Below are 19,313 nucleotides of genomic sequence, written 5' to 3'. Positions count from 1 at the left end.
AAAAATAATGGGAAGGATGAGAATAAGGACGTATGGAGAAAGGAATGATAGTCTGGATTGAGAAGTAAAGGGATGGGGAATGAGGATAGATTGAATGGAGGAATGAATGGATAGATAAAGGATATGGAGGAAGGGATGAGACGCTGGATGGAGGAATAAAGAGAAAGATGGAGAGATGAGGATAAATGAAAAACTAGATGGAGGAAAAAAGAAATGGATGGAGGAAAAAGGATAGACGGAGGGAGGGATGAGAAGCCGGATGAGAAATGAAGGAATGGGTGGAGGAATTAGGACAGTTGGAGGAAGGGATAAGAGAGTTTGGATGAAGGAAAAAGGGATGGATGTAGGATAATGATAGATGAATAAGAGACTGGATGAAGGTATAAAGAAATGGATGGAATGAGGGATAAGAGGCTGGATGGGGAATGAGGGTAGATGGATGAGAGACTGAATATAGGAATGAAGGGATAGATGGAAGCATTAGGATAGATGGAAAACTGAATGGAGGAATAAAGAAATGGATTGAGGAAATAGTACAGAGTGAGGGACGGGTGAGATGCCAGATGAGAAATTAATGAATGGGTATTGGAATTAGTATAGTTGGATAAAAGTCTGGATGAAAGAAAAAGGGATGGATGTGGAATGAGGATAGATGGATGAGAGACTGAATAGAGGAATGAAGGGATAGATGGAGGAAGGGATAAGACGCTGGATGGAGGAATAAAGAGAGGGAGGGAAGAAATAGGATAGATGGAAGGGGGAATGAGAGGCCAGATGAGAAATGAAGGAATGGGTGAAGGAATTAGTACAGTTGGAGGGAGAAATGAAAGTCTGGATTGAGGAATGAAGGGATGGATGGATGGGGAATGAGGATAGATGGATGAGAGACTGAATAGAGGAATAAAGGGATAGATGGAGGCAAGGATGAGAGGCTGGATGGAGGAATAAAGAGATGGATGGAGGAAATGGGACAGATGGAAAACTGAATGGAGGAATGGGTGGAGGAAGTAGTACAGTTGAAGGGAGGGATAAGAGCCTGGATGAAAGAAAAAGGGATGGATGTGGGATGAGGATATATGAATAAGAGACTGGATGAGGAATAAAGAAATGGATGGAGTGAGGGATGAGAAGCTTGATGGAGAAATAAAGAGATGAATGAGGAAATATGATAGATGGAGTGAGGGATGAGAGGCCAGATGAGAAATAAAGAAATGGGTGGAGGAAGTAGTACAGTTGGAGGGAGGGATAAGAGTCTGTATGAAAGAAAAAGGGATGGATGTGGATATATGAATAAGAGACTGGATGAGGAATAAAGAAATGGATGGAGTGAGGGATGAGAAGCTTGATGGAGAAATAAAGAGATGGATGGAGGAAATAGGATAGATGGAGGGAGGGATGAGAGGCCGGATGAGAAATGAAGAAATGGGTGGAGGAAGTAGTACAGTTGGAGGAAGGGATAAGAGTCTGGATGAAAGAAAAAGGGATGGATGTGGGATGAGGATATATAAATAAGTGACTGGATGAGGAATAAAGAAATGGATGGAGTGAGGGATGAGAAGCTGTTTGGAGAAATTAAGGAATGGATGGAGGGATGAGGACAGAGATGGAGGGAGGGATGAGAGTCTGGATGGAGGAATGAAGGGATGGATGGGGAATGAGGATAGATGGATGAGAGACTGAATAGAGGAATGAAGGGATAGATGGAGGAAGGGATGAGATGCTGGATGGAGGAATAAAGAAATGGATGGATGAGCTGGGATAGATGAAAGAGGGATGAGAGGCCAGATGAGAAATGAAGGAATGGGTGGAGGAAGTAGTAAAGTTGGAGGGAGGAATGAAAGTCTGGATGGAGGGAATGAAGGGATGGATGGGGAATGAGGATAGATGGATGAGAGACTGAATAGAGGAATGAAGGGATAGATGGAGGAAGGGATGAGATGCTGGATGGAGGAATAAAGAAATGGATGGATGAGCTAGGATAGATGAAAGAGGGATGAGAGGCCAGATGAGAAATTAAGGAATGGGTGGAGGAAGTAGTAAAGTTGGAGGGAGGAATGAAAGTCTGGATGGAGGGAATGAAGGGATGGATGGGGAATGAGGATAGATGTATGAGAGACTGAATAGAGGAATGAAGGGATAGATGGAGATGGATGGAGGAAAAAGGATAGATGGAAAACTGGATGGAGGACTAAAGAAATGGATAGAGGAAATAGAATAGATGGAGGGAGGGATGAGAAATGAATGAATGGGTGGAGGGATTTGTATAGTTAGAGAAGGGAGAAAAGTCTGGATGAAAGAAAAAGGGATGGATGTGGGATATGGATATATTAATTAAGAGACAGGATGAGGAATAAAGAAATGGATGGAGTGAGGGATGAGAGGCTGGATGGAGAAATTAAGAAACGGATGGAGAGATGAGGACAGATGGAGGGAGGGATGGCAGGCTGGATGGAGGAATGAAGGGATGAGGACAGATGGAGGTTTTAGCAGTAATTTTTGAATAATTTGTGTGAAAAATTCTTATGGGGATACTGAGAGTTACTTCTACAGGTCATGGCATAAATATCCACGCAATGTATCTGGAGAGTCATGCTCTCCAGCAACAGCTATATAAACACAAGCATACACTATGATGCTTTATCACAGGCAAACGACAGAACAGACCACCCACTTAATTTGGCTAAGATATTTTTTGGATGCACGAGAGCTAATGGTAAACGGTGACTAGAATATTAAGAATGTTTAAACTCCCAAAAGAACCCTAAACCTTAAATTAAATTGGTAACAAATGCTACATCTCTTCATACGAGTCACAATGTAAAAGCTTGCCCTCACAGCCCGAAGTCCAGCAGATATTAAACAAGGTGTTAAAAGATCAGATGTGTGGGTGCTCTACTTAACACCATTATACAAGCAGTAATTAAAACTAAATTCGCTAAACTGATTCACAGCCAGTTCATGTTTTTAAATACAGGATAAAAGCGTCTGCCAAAATGCATAAATGGATGGGCATTTTTCCCATTAGGAGAAGCAGTACTGCCCTCTGGAGCACAGTAAAGGCACTGACACTCCTGCGTTTTCATCTACAATAGCTTTTTATCCAAAAAATGAATAATCAGGATAAAACAGGCTGCATATTCAAATAATCCAAGCTAGAAACTAACAAGCACAATAATTCAATACTAACAAATACACTCAAACATGAGGTGTAAGCTGTATAAAACCTGTAGGGTGATCTACACATGTTGAGTGTCATGTATGAGAAACACAAAACCCATTCAGGTTTAAAGTGCATGCTAGCACAGATGTTTATGTAAATGAGGATCTGAACTGAACAGGAAGAGAATGTTTGCATTAAATCTATACAGTCACATCTAGAAATATACAGATGCAGACATGAACTAACCAGTGTCCTGTGGGCGGTATGAAGTATATGCAGCAGTGAACTCTTGAATCTGGAATCCTCTTTTTCCTGTCAATGTTGATCTCCTCTTGAAGGTACTGCTCATATTGGTCATTGATGAACTTCATAATAGGCTGCCAACTGATGGAAAGACAAAATATAAGAGAGACTGAGAACTGAAACAACATTTAAACAGAACTGGTTGATCCAATGGAGGTCACAAACAGCTGGAAGATCTGCTTTACCAGTTTTCATTGTTGATCTGGTCTCCGAACCCTGGTGTGTCTATGACAGTCAGCTTCATTCGAACACCTTTCTCCTCGATGTCTGTGTGGGGAAGACAATTAAAAAAAAACTCCACCAAATCCTATATGTATTAAATCAGGAAGCATATAAAAGACTCAATTTACTGAGATTAAAGTCGCAATGAAATTAAAATGAAAATCTGCAATTTGTTTTGGAATATTGTGGTATTTTTACAAATGATTTATCTGTGAGATTATTTATTTAAATTCATGTGCCCTCATATTCTTTAATCAAAAAATGCAAATCTCCTCCCCTCCTGAAAATGATCTCTCTTTACATCTGGTCATATGGTATTGCAGGTGGGCGGGGACCTGGAGAAGGTCGCAGTAACCTTGTTCACACAGCACTTTGGTCACAGAAAATTCCTGTAAAATTGCCATACAGACTTCTGGGTAAACGCAAACACGTCCCGTAAATGCTCTGGGATCGCTCCCGGAAAGAAGACCTAGTAACATTCCTCTAACATTCCCAGAACAATTCCTATAACATTCCTTTAACAGTCATCACAACAATGAAGTTTTGGTTTTACTCTTTAAAGGATATAATATTTTATTATATTCTTAACTCAACTTAGATGAATTAATACATACCTATCTTTTTTCAATGCATGCACTATTAATCTTTGTACACCGCTTCTTATATGTGTTAGCATTTAGCCTAGCCCCATTCATTCCTTAGTTTTTTTTTTGTTCCACAATACTTACTTCTGTAACTACTCATGTAACAGTCTTTAAATAGGGAAACATGGAAGTGTTTGGTGGCTTATAAATTCATCCATGTTTGGAGCCATAGGAATGAATGGGGCTTGGCTAAATGCTAACGCATTCACAAGGCGCTGTAAAAAGATTAAAAGTGCATGCATTGAAAAGAGATAGGTATGTATTAATTCGTCCAAGTTGAGGGAACACCACATAGGAAAATATTGAAAAACTGTGGTGTTTTCCTTTAAAATTATAAATTTACATGCAGATCAACATTCACGACGAGAAATGTCAGCAAACGGGACTGAAGCATGAATCGGGAAGCTCGTCACCATCCGCGCTGAAGCCGAGATCATTCAGCAGCATAAAAGAATAGCGCGTCACGCACTAATATGAGCTTATAATAAACAAAAATGCACGTGCGTCATCGCAACAAGATATATCAGCTCTTTAAAACGGTGGTTTTGAAAGGACATTAACATTCACAATGAGAAATCTGCAAACTGTAATGAAGCAGAGATCAGGAAGCTCATCAAATATCCACTCTGAAGCTGAGGTCATTCACCAGCATACTAAAAAAGCACGTTAACACACTCCTTTATAAACTTATCATAAACAAAAATGCATGCGATAGGTTTCTGGAAAGAGAAATAACGGATAATAAGCCAACTTTAGTTGCTGCAAAGAAAAAAACTACCAAGTGCAGGACTTTAAACACGGCAGGTGTCTTTAAGGGATCTTTACGGTATGTGTGTGAACGCATGTATAGATTCGGAAAATCATTGGCAGTGTGAAATAACCAAAAATCAAACGATCCGGGACAAATCCAGGTGCACTTTCCATGTATTTTGTCTGTGTGAAAAGGCCTAGTGATTAGCAAATACTGTAGTAACATGACCCAACTTCAACCCATCCAATCAGTTCTCGATGGATGAATTTATTTCCAGCCCTACCTTTTTTCATTTCAAAAGCCTTTTCACTCCGATACAGGTCACCACGGGGAAAATAAGACAATCTTTACTTCAGTTTCATGGCGACTTTAACATTATAATAGGTGGGCCCTGTTTAAATGATACACTTATTGATGATTATGTAAAAATTGAATGCGCTTGTGTATATTTACCATGACTGATAGACTTGATCTCAATGGTTTTGGGGATCTTCTCCTCAGCTGTGCCCAGGACAGACTTACGGCTCACTTTGGACTTGAAGAGTGTGTTCATTAATGTGGACTTTCCCAATCCACTCTGACCTATACACATATAGACAAATTAATTCAAATTAGTATTAAACATAACCAAAAAAAGAAAAAGAGAGCACCACCACCACACCTAAAAATGAATATAAACTGTACTGAAACATAAAGGTCTAGTCAGTTCTAAATTTCTCAAATACTCAATTTAATATAAAGACTTAATTCTTCAACACATTCTTTCGTCTGTGATTTGTTGCACATATTTGTTCCACATTTGGTCTGAATAGATCTTATTCATCCACAGACCACGAGTGACTCTTTCTCTCAGGCTGTCCTGTGGTTTGACTGAAGTTAGCATGTCTTTTAAAGGAGTTTGTGGTCTTCTTTAACCTCTGCTAGCTCACATCTGTCAGCCACGAGTTTATCACGTTGTTGTAATGAGGGAGTCTGCTTTTTTCTTGTAATCTTAACCCAGCTTGTTCTGATATGATACTACTGGGACAACATGTGGGCAGGGTGACACAGGATGGTTCATATAGTTGACTCATACACTCCTAAAACAAAAGTGTTAAAACAGCACATGTCTAACATCTCTGTGTTATTATTGGAACAACACACGTTGTATTGTTTTAACACATCTTGTGTTGTCCCTTTAATTTATTTATATATTATTATTTATTTTAAAAAATCAACAAGAAATGACAAATAATGTGTTAAAGGCGGGGTGCATGATCTCTGAAAGCCAATGTTGACATTTGAAATCACCTAAACAAACACACCCCTACCACAATAGAATCTGGACCTTCTTTTGATAGACCCGCCCCACACATACACAACCCAGGCAACGATGTCAGTTAGTAGACGTGCTCCTTATTGCTGATGGCCTACAAGTGTGTTTGGGTACTCGGCCCGACTTGATTTCTTGAAGTGTTTTTCAAAAATCATGCACCCCGCCTTTAAATAGGATAACACAAAACAAATCCAAACAATGTGTAAATAATGAACACATCCTTTCTTAAAAATGTAGGATAACATGAGTAGCCTTTAATGAAATAGATTATGTACGTTAGCATTATGTGTGGGACACCACTTTTTTTGAAAATATGCTCATTTTCCAGCTCCCCTAAAGTTAATCATTTGATTCGAACAGTTTTGGAATCCGTAGTGATATTACGCACTGCCCGAAAATAGTCCCCTGCTATTGAAAGTAACCAAGGGGACTATTTTCGGGCAGTGCGTAATATCACTACACCTGCTGCAGCCATGTTCCAGCAGCAAAGTCCTTTATTATTAGGCCAGAATGAGAGTACAGTTCCTAGCCATATCTGCCTAGAAAATCATAACTTTTAATTTTCCGTCGGTCTTAGTACATGATGTAACTATAGAAGAGTCAAGTTTTAAATAGGAAAAATACCCAAACTCTTTGGTTATTTTTTAGTGCGATGCTAATGGTCTAATCCGATTCAATGGATTGTGCTAAGCTATGCTAAAAGTGCTAGCGCCAGACCCAGAGATCAGCTGAATGGATTCCAAAACGGTAAGAATCAAATGTTTACCTCGAAAATTAGCATATTTAAAAAAAAAGTGGAATATCCCTTTAAAGCAAAGTGATATAGGTATATAAACTACAAGAGCAGCTGTTAAAAACAAGAAAGACAATGTAGAGAGATCTCACAATTTTTGTGTGTATTATTCCTTTAAGAGTAGCTCCTCACATAAGTGGCCAAACATCCTCAGCAAATGCATAAGCAAGACCAGATGCTCTTATCAATCAAACATATAAAAAATGTGTGATTGAGTAAGAGACAGGAGTCAGATGAGAACAAATGTGTTTGCAGCTGGCTGGCCGGGAACAGGAACTAAAGACAGTTGGCGCTCTCAGCTCTGACTGGGTTAAATCAACATGGGTTTGGCAACACTGACCCAGAGCGCCATGCTTTACGCAAAATGGCAGGTTCATTTTGCTTTCTTGAACTTAGTTTCTAATTACTGTCTCTTATAAACACAACATAAATCATTTTACATTTAGTGCAAGAACTACGTCAGCAAATCCATTGGGAAACGAGATGAATGTTTTCTGACATTTCCAAGTGGGTCCGTATTACCTTAAACTAAATGTGATCAAGATGTATCACCTCCATTAACATGGTTGCAATAAGCTAAAGCCTTCTGTGCCACATTATTAAATACACACACTTTTTCCTTTCCATTTCCTTTCTCATTTCCATAACTCTACAAATTTCACCGACATGGAAAAATGTTATATATTTTTTGAGTGTTCAAAAGGCAAATATAAATATAGTTTGAAAGCTGTGACTCTAAAATCTAATCGGTAGGCCTGTGAGGATTAATCGTGCAAATGCGCATTTTCTCAATGAATTAATTTTAATGAATTACATAAAATCCCGGAACATCCAAAAGACAAGAGGGCACAGCCAATTGATTCAGAATCGATTTCAGACAGGTATTTTAAATGGGACACACAATTAATCGTCACAGCCCCACTAATCGGATGAGCCACCTTTAAAGCCACTCGGATTTTAAAAAACGAATGCGACCACACAGTTTAAGCCTACGGTTTACGTACTTTAATACTTTGCAGTAAAAAACTTTACTCTTTATTTTATTACTAATAAATGCATTTAAAAATGGTCTTTATTGCAGTGTACCACAAATGCTCAGAATACCACAGCAACTGTCCCCGCAACATACAGTACATTATAATACTAGTCACAGAACAAAGCTAATATGTGTCTGCTAATTTACTCTGCATGACGCGGCTCGGCTCATTTTACTTTTGCTCGGATTGCAGAACCACACACAAGCAGCTATGACACCCAGCTCCAGGAAATGGCTTAAGGATATATTTTTTAAATTGCTGTTCTTCAAACCGTTTCAGGGATTTTCATGATAATAAAGAAAATGTATAATGATTACGAATGTTGCTTTTTCAAATGCATGTTTTTAACAACTCAAACTAACAGTGATATCAGATCGATAAGGACTTAGCCTACTGATCAAAAGCCGTAGTACATGAAATAGCTGTGAATAATATCGGCCGTGCGATTCAGAATAGTTATCGTCTACGTATTATTAGTGTAAATCAGCATTTATCCGTGCACCCCTACTAAAAACTGATACACTGCAATAACACAGGTCCCATAACACACACAATAATACTCATAAGTGCATCGACACACATGCACATGCATAAACGCACAAACACACACAAATGTAGATGTAACATGACACAGTGAAACTGGTGGTATTTAACCAAGCACTCCTTGAGATAGCCTGTGTGTAATTTCATTGCGTAGGGGGCGTGTGGTTGCAAGTGTTATGGAAAATTGAGGCTTTGATTACCATAAGCTGGTTTTATTCAAGGTTAAAGCAAGAAACGGCTCCCCCTAACTCACCAAAGCTTTCAAAAAGCCTAAATTACACAAATTTTTATAGCAAGGCTATTATTACAATTTCCAATGTGGAAAAAATTCCAATGTGATTTAAAATAAAATTTAGACTAATGTCTGAAAAGTAAACATTAAATTAAAAATATTAGATATAAATCGTACAAAAAAGTATAATTATATAAAAACAGCACAAACAACCATTCCCCCAACCCCATCACTGGGGCGGAAAGCAGATCATACTAATACATATAAATTAGATAAAAAATTCACATGAATTAGCCACCTTGTGAAATAGGTATGTTTTACAGTATACTGTTCCAATACCAGTACATATGCAGTATCAGTACGTATTTATTTAACCTTGAGAACAATTAAACGGTTTAACCGAGAGGAAGCTAACTACTGTATTTTCTGGACAATAAGTCACACATTTTTCATAGTTTGGTGGGTTCTGGAATTTATAGTCAGCTGTGTGCGACTTAAACGTCAAAACGTACAGACACCTATTCAGCCTGCTGTTCTGTGTGCTGTTGTTTAGTTGAATAACTTTTCAGATTAAATGTCTATTCTTCACCTTAGATTCTGTAAAATAATTTTCTAAATAAAAGCGACGTTTAGTCCACTGCAACTTATATATATATTTTTCCTCTTCAAAACGCATTTTTGACTGATGCGACTTATACTTCGGAGTGACTTATAGTCAGGAAAATACGGTAATTAAATATTAATAACATCATTAAGATAATTAACTCAAATATTAAGATTAAAAAAAAAAGTAAATTAATCTCAGATCTTTTGTGAGGATCAGTCAAAGATGTTAGGAAGTCAAACCACTCTGACCAACAACCATGATGTTCAGCTCAAAGCCCTGTTTCATGGCCTTCCTCCTCATCTGCTCCAGGATTGCATCAATGCCCACGTAGCTGAAGTCCATCCTGGACTTCTCCAGGGACATGGCTGAGGGCATCTCTGGTATAACAGACTCTGCCATAATGCTACTGCTGCTGCTGCTGTAGCTGGATATGACCTCTGACCCTGCAGACATGAGAAGATGCCAGTTACTAATGCAGGAAACATCACTATGAGGATTACACAACTGAGCAAATGGCTAAAAATAATGATTCCAAAACTCAAGAATAGAAAAAATAAATTGTCACAACATACAAAAACCTCAAGCCATGTATGCATTATATAAACACAGGAAGCTCACATTGGAACGTCGCAAATTCTAGATTAAAAACACCTGCTCTCCAAAACAGAAACTCCCACCAGCCTCATTCATGAATAAAGGACATCAGGAGCCACAAAAGCCTCATAAAATCATCATCAAATTCTACAGATATGAATTGAATGCTATTCAATCAACTTTCTTAGAATCTCCTTTCTAATAAGCTGTACTACAATCAACGCAGCTTTTTCTTCAGCGGGCTCCATCACACAACCTGCTGTCCCAAAAGCAAACCCCTAAAGCAGTTGAAAACTTTTAAATTAGTAATCTGATCCAATGGTAGATTTATTTAGAGCGCCTGTTGGCTCTTCTCCACCTCGTCAGGGCACCTGGCCAGAAAACCCACAGCCACAGGATTCCTCACTTCACAAAAGACGAGCTCTTCCCCAGATACTCTTCACCATTACAGGTATGCCAGTGCAACAGTCAGCAAAAAAACAGTAACCGATACGGTATGTCTGGAATCAAGGCCGCCAGGATGGCAAGGCTAAACCAGCAGTGAGTAAAGATGTTTATGTCTCACTATTTGATACACTCATATTGATTCTCCTATTACATACAGTCAAACGTCTCCATGTTCAAACATGCTGACAAGTTTGCCCTGAGCTTCCTTTGGTTGGTGCAGCCTGGAAACACAACATAAACCTGGGAAACAATAACACATTCTTTTAGCATAGAAAAGTGCACAAAAGACTCACTAACAACACTCTCACGCATACCTGGATCAGCTGATCTTGTTCCAGGTAAGAAATCAATCCCATAATGCATTGCAATGTTCGATAGCAGACTATGCAAGAGAAACGTTCTTTTTAAATGAATAAATATTCCACTTAATCCTGAAATATACTGACAAAAATTGCTTAATGGAATAATAAATAGCTTTATCTAATGTGTGTGCATATTTTGTTTTGCCTATTAGAGTATCACATACTAGCTTAGCAATTTGCAAAGACCAAACCCTTAAAATCAAAAGCAAATTCATTCCCTGTGTCGTTGAGTGCTAATGATGTGTTGTAGTGGATGTTGGTCACTTACGAGGTTTCACATTTCATAAGATGCTGGTTTTCACAGACGGTACGCTGTCTGTGTAGCTAGATTTCAGTTCCTCTGTCCAGATTGTAAAAAAAGTAAGTGTTCAGAAAAGACTTGGCAAGCATGTAGCACATTAGGCATGTCAGCAGCAATCTTTATCCTGACCAGTCATATGTAGAAGGCTGAATGAAGAGGGATTTTTATTTCTCCGCCACACTGTTTATACTGCAGTTATACTGCATGTGTTGAGGAGACACACCTAGCTATCACCTCTTAGGGCCAACAGACCACTTCCTCAGTTTTACATTCCCAACTCGGCATTTAAAACTTTGTGTTTCCCCTCCTCCATTCCATTCAGCCAGGTCAGGGCAGGAATCTCCCTGTCCTATACATTCCACTGCTTTAACCCCAACATCCACCTCCTGTGTAAATACAAGCTGAATGCACAGAGTAAAAAACTGCTTTATTGCAGGGGTTTAAAATGACCCAAAAGTGTACTGAAGGATCATCTCTGGTCTTTATGGTCACAACCAATGAAAGTATAAGTGAGAGTACGTCTGCAACAAAATGGCACGTTCCCTGCATTGACTGTGGCATCCGCATTGACTGTGGCACTGTGTATAAATGAGTTGACAGAATAGAAAGGGCTTTTAAAAGTGAGCATTTGTGGGCGATTCTCGTGAAATAAAACTTATGAGGGGTAATGAAACATTTTGATAAAAAAAAAAACAATTTTGTTGTTTTTTCCACATTTAAGGGGAAAATTTTCATTACCGCAATGTGTCCAATAAAAAATGTATAATTAAAAAATCTAAAAAATAAAAAGCTTCAGTGCATGTTATACTATAAACATTTACAGTAAAGAAACATGCGGTATTTGGTGATCATTGGTAAATGTAAAGACAATAATAAGAAATATAAATGTGCCCAAGACCAATTTTCTCACCCTCAGCAACGATTTTCAATCATTGTTTAAGCCCTCAAGGAACTAACATTTCAAAAATAAGAATTAGTCGGAAGGGACATAATTGACTGACACTTAAGATGGCTACCAGGTAAGCAGTTCTTATTTTTTCTCTTTAGACAAAAGTTGAAATTTTGTTTGTCATAGTACCTAGACAACTTTTTAGTTCTCATTACCAAAACACGAGTTTGTAAATGCATATATTTAATGTAATATCATGTTGTGGTAATGATAATTTTTGACAATGATCATCTAAAAAAATGTAAATAATTCTATAGGACATATTTTTTAAATCCTCTAAAAATAATGGTTATAGTAAGTTCAGACAATAATCTTATGTAAAAAAAAAAAGGGCTTTTTAAAAACTCTGATGCTGGACACCCTTATGAGAGAATCACCCTTATATTGTTGACTAGTAGAAGATGATCTTATACATCACAACATGAAAAATGCTCTCTAAGGTTCTCCATATGAAGGCGAGGAGCTCTCTGAAGACATCGTGCTATGCAAAGCTTAACTTGCTGCTATAGTTTCCACAGATGGGATCTTTGTAAGGTCACCACATACAGCTTTCACATCCCCAAACCTGCACTCAGGAGGCCGTGGTGGTGATCCTCTTAAGCTCACAATAATGTCCGGCATCCTAATACCCCAAACGAAGCTCTTCACAATAGCACATAGGGGTGGAACGGTACACAGAAGTCCCGGTTCGGTTCGTACCTCGGTTCAGGCGCCACGGTTCGATTCACTTTCGGTACAATGGAGGGAAAAGCAAAACAAAAATGAAGAAGGCATTTTTTTAGTACTAATCTTAAAAACATAGGTGTCCTTATCAGTGTTATTTTCAGATGTCATGAATATGAACTGAAATGCATTTAACATACTATCTCGTATTTCAAAAATGTATACCTCTTTAAGTAATCTTGTACTCATCTTTCATACAAATATGGGTTCAAATGTATTACAAGTGTTACCTAAATACATTTTAAAATTACATTTTGGCCTTATTTCATATTAATGTACTAAAGAACAAAAAAATAGGCTTGTAGGATGAATTAATAGGTGTGTACGACTTCACGAGGCGCTGCAAGAAACGACAAGTGGATGACGTCAGAGTAACGCGAGAGCGATTTGAAATCAGCCTCCTCCGCAAGATTTCTCGCGGTACTCTGACCCTGATGGCGCTGCGTAAAGTTGAGCACGCTTAAAAAACTGAAAGCAGCTGAACTAGACAGAACTGCCCTGCGTATGCCTGTTGTATATAGCAGGACAATTTATCTCCTACTTCTCAGCGTGAGAAATACAAAGTGTGGCGTTTGAACTGACTGAAATGCGTGTTTGTCAAGGTGAATGCGTGAGACTTGAGAGCCCTGATTAGATGTATTTCCACTCACATACCTAACAACTGCTGAACAACGCCGATGCAAGGTCCTCGTCTTTTCCACCAATCTCTCGCCTGTACTATTGTAACTGACTGGAAAACTGAAGTTTTGCCAAACTTGCGATCTGAAAGAGGCTGGCGGAAAGAGACTCTTGTGGAACACCACTTGCCATACTCGCTGTCGGCTGCTCATTCACTGACTGGACCGGCATCGACGTGACAAAAAAATGCAGAGTGCCAGAGAATGTAGACGGGCTCTGATAGAGCGCATACATAGGCGGAGCTCGGCTGCATCGGCGCCAATCAGAGCTTCAGAGCTAAAGCAGGGCAACAGATTAGCTGTCCATAAAGAACCCGCGTATCTAACATTACATTAATTATTTTGCACGCACGTTTTTTTATTTTCATACCGTGTATTCTCCGTTTAAATTCATGCACCGAACCGTGACCCCCGTACAGATTCGGTTCGAAACGAATACATGTATTGTTCCACCCCTAATAGCACAATGACTGTAGTCGTTTTCACAATAGCTGGAGGCTTCGAAAAAGCCCACCTGTATTGACAAAGGAATTCACAAACACCACAAAGGCGCATACTTCACTAAACACAAGTCAAGCATTCTCAATATAATAACAGTAAAACCTTTAACCCAATCACACCAGTTTGTTGAGTTTGACGGATTTCTTAGCAACACGTGGTGATTCTCACGAAATCCAGATTTAGAAGGTGTCCAGCATCAGAATTTTTAAAAAGCCCTTGAAGACAATTTTTTTGCACATATAAGATTAAGGTCTGAACTTACTATAACCATTATTTTTTTAGAGAATTTTAAAAATATTTCCTATAGAATTATTTACATTTTTTAGATTATCATCATAAAAAAATTATCATTACCGCAACATATGACATTAAATATGTGCATTTACAAACTCATTTCGGTAATGAGAACTAAAAAGTTGTCTAGGTACTACGACAAACAAAATTTAAACTTTTATCTGGAGAGAAAAAATAAGAACTGCTTACATGCTAGCCATCTTGAGTGTCACAGTCAATTATGTCCCTTCCAACAATGATTGAAAATTGTTGCGGAGGATGAGAAAATTGGTCTTGGACACATTTATATTCCTTACTATTAAATTTACCAAGTATCACCAAATACCATGTTTATTTACTGTAAATGTTTATAGTATAACGTGCACTGAAGCTTTTTATTTTAGATTTTTTAATTATAAATTTTCCACGTCAAAGGACCCAAATCCAGTCATGGACATGTTGCGGTAATGAAAATGTTCCCCTTAAATGTGGAAAAACAACAAAATTGGTTTGTATGATGTCATTTGAAATCATGTGCAAAATAGTACATGAAAAGTTGTTTGTAACTGTATGCTTCTTATTTTGATACTCTTACTTTGCATTTACTTTTTTTCAAAATGTTTCATGACACCTCATAAGTCTAATTTCGCAAGAATCACCCCGCTGCAATTCAAGTTCTTCAGAACTGTTTTATACACATTTTCGTTTCCATCTGTTCTTGGATCAGCAACAGCAGCTATTGGAACAAAACAATCACCCATCACTGTGAATCATACGGAAAGCCCTTGAACTCCCATACAACAGCAGAGGAGCAAGATGACCTACGAATCTACGATTTCCCTTCATCCAGGACCACGCGTGACGTTTTTCCTGAGAGATATAATTGTGTAACTCGGTAAAATAAACTGACCCTACAGCCTGAATTACATGCCTGTAAATGGAGCTCTGAACGCAGGTGCCTGCGTGCATGAAAAGCGACCCCATAAATCTGCAGTAACATTAACCCGGGCATGACAAAGCCATGCCAAATAAGCAAAACAGCTGGAAATCATTAAAATCACATCAGTGTGTCAGTATTCCAAATAAAGACTATGATGGAATATAACAGACTTCATGTGTCGATTATGTCCCCACAGAAATGTATTAGACTCTTGATTTTTAGTAATTTACAGGAAAAGTTCTCCTGAAAAACTAAATTCTGGCTTTGTTTTCCATCAAACATATATGTTAGGAGATGTTAAGCAGAATCTTAGTGACTGACAGTTCACATGAAATATAAAGTTTTGTTATTTATGTTCTACAGAAAATATTAACCAATGTGGATTATTTGACAGGACACAAGGGTGAGTAAATGATCACATACTTTTCCGTTTAGGGTGAACTATTTCTTTAAGGCACAAAAACATAGATTTATAATTGAATATGCAATAGTTTGATTCTTCATTAAAGAAAGAGCACAAGGCTCTTGTAAAAATGCAAGCAATCATCTATCTGATTCCTGTCAGTCATCACCATGTAAACAGCTGTGACAGAAACAGTGTGAACTGACAGGTCTGTGGGGGTTCAGCTGCTATCAGACTTCATGCCTGAGGAGATAACAGCTAGACAGGTCATCTGAACACTGAAACACCCACAGAGAAAAACAAAGTAGGGCTGAGTGGGGAGGTAAATGCGAAATTCCTGCATCTGCAGATGAGATGTTTCCTGGATGAGAAAACATCAGAACCATGAGAGGCTTCATTCACCGGGTGCAAATGCATTTTAAAGAGGTACTATTATGTCATTTTACATTTAGTTGGTTTTTGGGGTACATTTACATGATTTGATGATTCAAAAAACACTTTACTTTTTATAATCTATATTAATGCTGCACTTCTTATTACCACCTGCCTCAAACCCTCAATTGCTGTCTCTATGAAGCCACTCCATTTAGTCCACGCTCAATGGTTAACAAAAACTGAATGTTTTTATTCTTTTAAAGTTGTGTAAAGTAAAAGTTTTCAGTCGATACATTTTTTTTTAATATAGTTTAAATACATTTTATAAACTTAAAGCATATTGTATTGCATATCGAATATCTTACCCATTTAGCATTTCCCATTTTCTTCAGTTCACTTTTGCAAAGTTACAATGCTCAAAGTTCAATGCAAATGGAGATATTTTGTAAAACAGAAATCACTTCTCATAAACTACAAACGAACAACTGGATAGACAACAAGTGAGGTTCTTCCTGGATAAGTGACATCACAAACCCCAAATTTACACAAACCCTGCCCTCTGGAACACGCAACAAAGAGGTTGAGGCCACTTTCGGCTGCTTTTTATGTTGAAGCAATGACGTAAATAAAGGACAATGCTGTTTGGCTAAGCAAGCCTGTTAAAGGGACACTTCACCCATTTGCATTGAGTTTTGTATAGTTAGAACCCCAGTCATGTTTTTGAATGGTCGTGCATCATTTCATCAGTTTCCCCTGAGAAAGGAGAAATACAGATTTCAGTGTTGCACTTCCTTCTTTCAATGATGTAAAAATCATCATTTTGCATCACTGAAAGCAGGAAGTCAAATACCTTTGTTGAGGGGGTGAGACTACAAACACCCCTTTTTTCTGTCAAATAGGCACCAAATTCTAAATGTTACATTTCGACTACAAATATGACACACGTTCAATAAAGATTAATGTTTCTACAGGTGAAATGCTCCTTTAAGCTAAATGCTAATGCATAAATTTCTAAAAACACCTGCAGTGTAAATTATTCTTTGATTAGAGCTTTTATGAAGTGTTTACTCACAGGCTTTTTTAGCTACAGGCACAAATAAATCAAGCTTTAGCTGTAGTTCCTAAAATGTTTCTGTTAAATTGCACCCATTTCATTTTCGCATGGTTTATGGTTAAAACCACATTTTCCACATACAGTACATTTTTGTAGCTCCAGATATACTGCTTTCTTCAAACGCTCTGATGTTGTACAAAGCTCATCAATCTGAAAAGCGTCACAGATTGGCCAGCTAATCTGTAATTGTGATTGGCCTAAATACCTCTGATGTCAGCCGGAAATGCGATGCTCCTTACCATGTTTAAAAGATTCAATTAGATTAAATAAAATTTTCAGCACACACATTTATAATTTCTATGTAAATAAGATTTTAGATCATCATTTCTTTGCAATTATAGATCATGCCATTGTAGCAGCATTTGCATTGTTTCCTTATTTGCATTATTCTTTGTGAATACAGACAGCATTTGCAAAATAAACGACACTTTCGCGGGCTCAACTGATCTTTACTGAATTTGCTTTTTGTATGGCTGCCACGTTGTTTAAAAACATGCCATCAAAACAACATTTGACATTCTTGACATAATGAAAACCAATCACAGTTTCCGCCATTAAAAACAACTAACAGTAATTCTCATCAGTGAGAATACAACATTTTGTTGTTAAATTAGTGTTTTGCATAACAAAGTGCTTAGTTCACCGAAAGATCCTCAAAGGACAGAAACAAAACTCAAGACCTGGACACCGCTAGTCACTCTGTTTTCAATTACAAGCAAAAAAGTCCAAGTGTTCCATAACTTTGTAAACATATGCCAATAACTCCAACACCACAGTTAAGAGACTTGGAAAAGAGGAAGTCAGACTGAACAACTGATTTATTCCTTACAGCCTGAGGTAAAAGCTGCAAATCACAGACTGTGCCCGTAGTGGGACAGTTGTAAAGTGGACCCTGAGGATTTGCAGAAGTGGAGATGTTGCACTGAAGAAAAATTATCTCATCCCAGTCTGGGGGGAATCCACAACCCCTAAGTCACATCATATTTCAGGAATTAGTCACTTCCTGCCTCTAATGAATTGGTCACTTCCTGTCTTCAACATACATTTTTAATAAATGCCACCTTCACAAAACGTTTTAATTTTGGCTTCTAACTGCCAAAAACACAGAAATTATATTGGGCCAAAACTGATAAGGGTTGAAGGTATACATCCTGTGAAGCACGTCTTTAGGGCTCTGATCTAATCTTAGCATCAAGTTATCTCTCTAGGAAGAAGAGAAAAACAGACATTTCTCAGAGTTTTTCCATGTGTCCTGATGACCAGACACCCATTAACGTCATATCAAATGCATTCATGTAAAAGCAATAACTTCAACTTATAGGACATTTCCTCTGAGCTCTGGAAAACTGGTCACGACCCTTAAAATACATCTGATCTTCTACTTGCACATTTCCTAACATATAAATAAAGGAAAGAGATTTAAAAGCCACTCAAACTATTAAAAAACAAAGGCAGGACAAATATAGACATTACTGTAGGGAGCCATTGGTTTCCTACAACCTTCCTTGCCTTTGGAAAACAAGACTCTACATGGAATTAAGCCTGGGGAAATGCATTTTACAACAACATGCATACAATTATTTAAAAGTTTATGATTAAGCTCTGGCAAACTACAAACATATTGGAAAGTGGCAAGATCAGAGCAGGGAGAAACAAACACTAATGACCAAGCGAGGATGGGGACAAAGGGAGAAAGTGGGAATGAGCAAACTCATAGACTCCCGCAGAGAGAAGTTCAATGCAGTTGGGAAATTAAATCTACACAAACACAGGGTGTTAAACTCATGGGTTGACTGACCTGTTGCTTGGGGTTGTACAAGCAGATGGTGTCATATGCACAATGGAAATATGTGTGGAAGTAAAGGATATCATAATCGCAAACTGGCAAAGAACGAAGTGGGTGATAAAGATAGTGTGAAAAACATCCATTAGTTCATTCAGATGGAACAGGAAACATTTCAAAACGTTCCACTGATCAAGTTTCATGTTTAAAGAAACAGAAACAAAAATAAGCGACCTAGATAATAAACTCACTGACATTTAATGT

At 38.0% G+C, this 19,313-nt stretch overlaps 1 protein-coding gene across 7 annotated transcripts in view; it reads right to left on the bottom strand.

The window, feature by feature from the left end:
• The window catches only part of septin9a (septin 9a), a 113,827-nt gene that overhangs the window by 10,005 nt on the left and 84,509 nt on the right, over positions 1 to 19,313 (bottom strand). For all 7 annotated transcript variants that reach the window (XM_055193357.2, XM_055193366.2, XM_055193381.2 and 4 more), the window contains 4 exons: positions 9,856 to 10,050; positions 5,534 to 5,662; positions 3,649 to 3,730; positions 3,407 to 3,544 (listed from right to left, as the gene is read on the bottom strand). In XM_055193357.2, coding sequence (XP_055049332.2) covers positions 3,407 to 3,544; positions 3,649 to 3,730; positions 5,534 to 5,662; positions 9,856 to 10,050 — 544 coding nt within the window. The remainder of the gene's footprint in view (positions 1 to 3,406; positions 3,545 to 3,648; positions 3,731 to 5,533; positions 5,663 to 9,855; positions 10,051 to 19,313) is intronic.

This window comes from Misgurnus anguillicaudatus, chromosome 19, assembly GCF_027580225.2.
Source record: "Misgurnus anguillicaudatus chromosome 19, ASM2758022v2, whole genome shotgun sequence".
In the NCBI taxonomy this organism is placed as follows: domain Eukaryota; kingdom Metazoa; phylum Chordata; class Actinopteri; order Cypriniformes; family Cobitidae; genus Misgurnus; species Misgurnus anguillicaudatus.
This window is presented reverse-complemented; position numbering and strand designations above follow the sequence as displayed.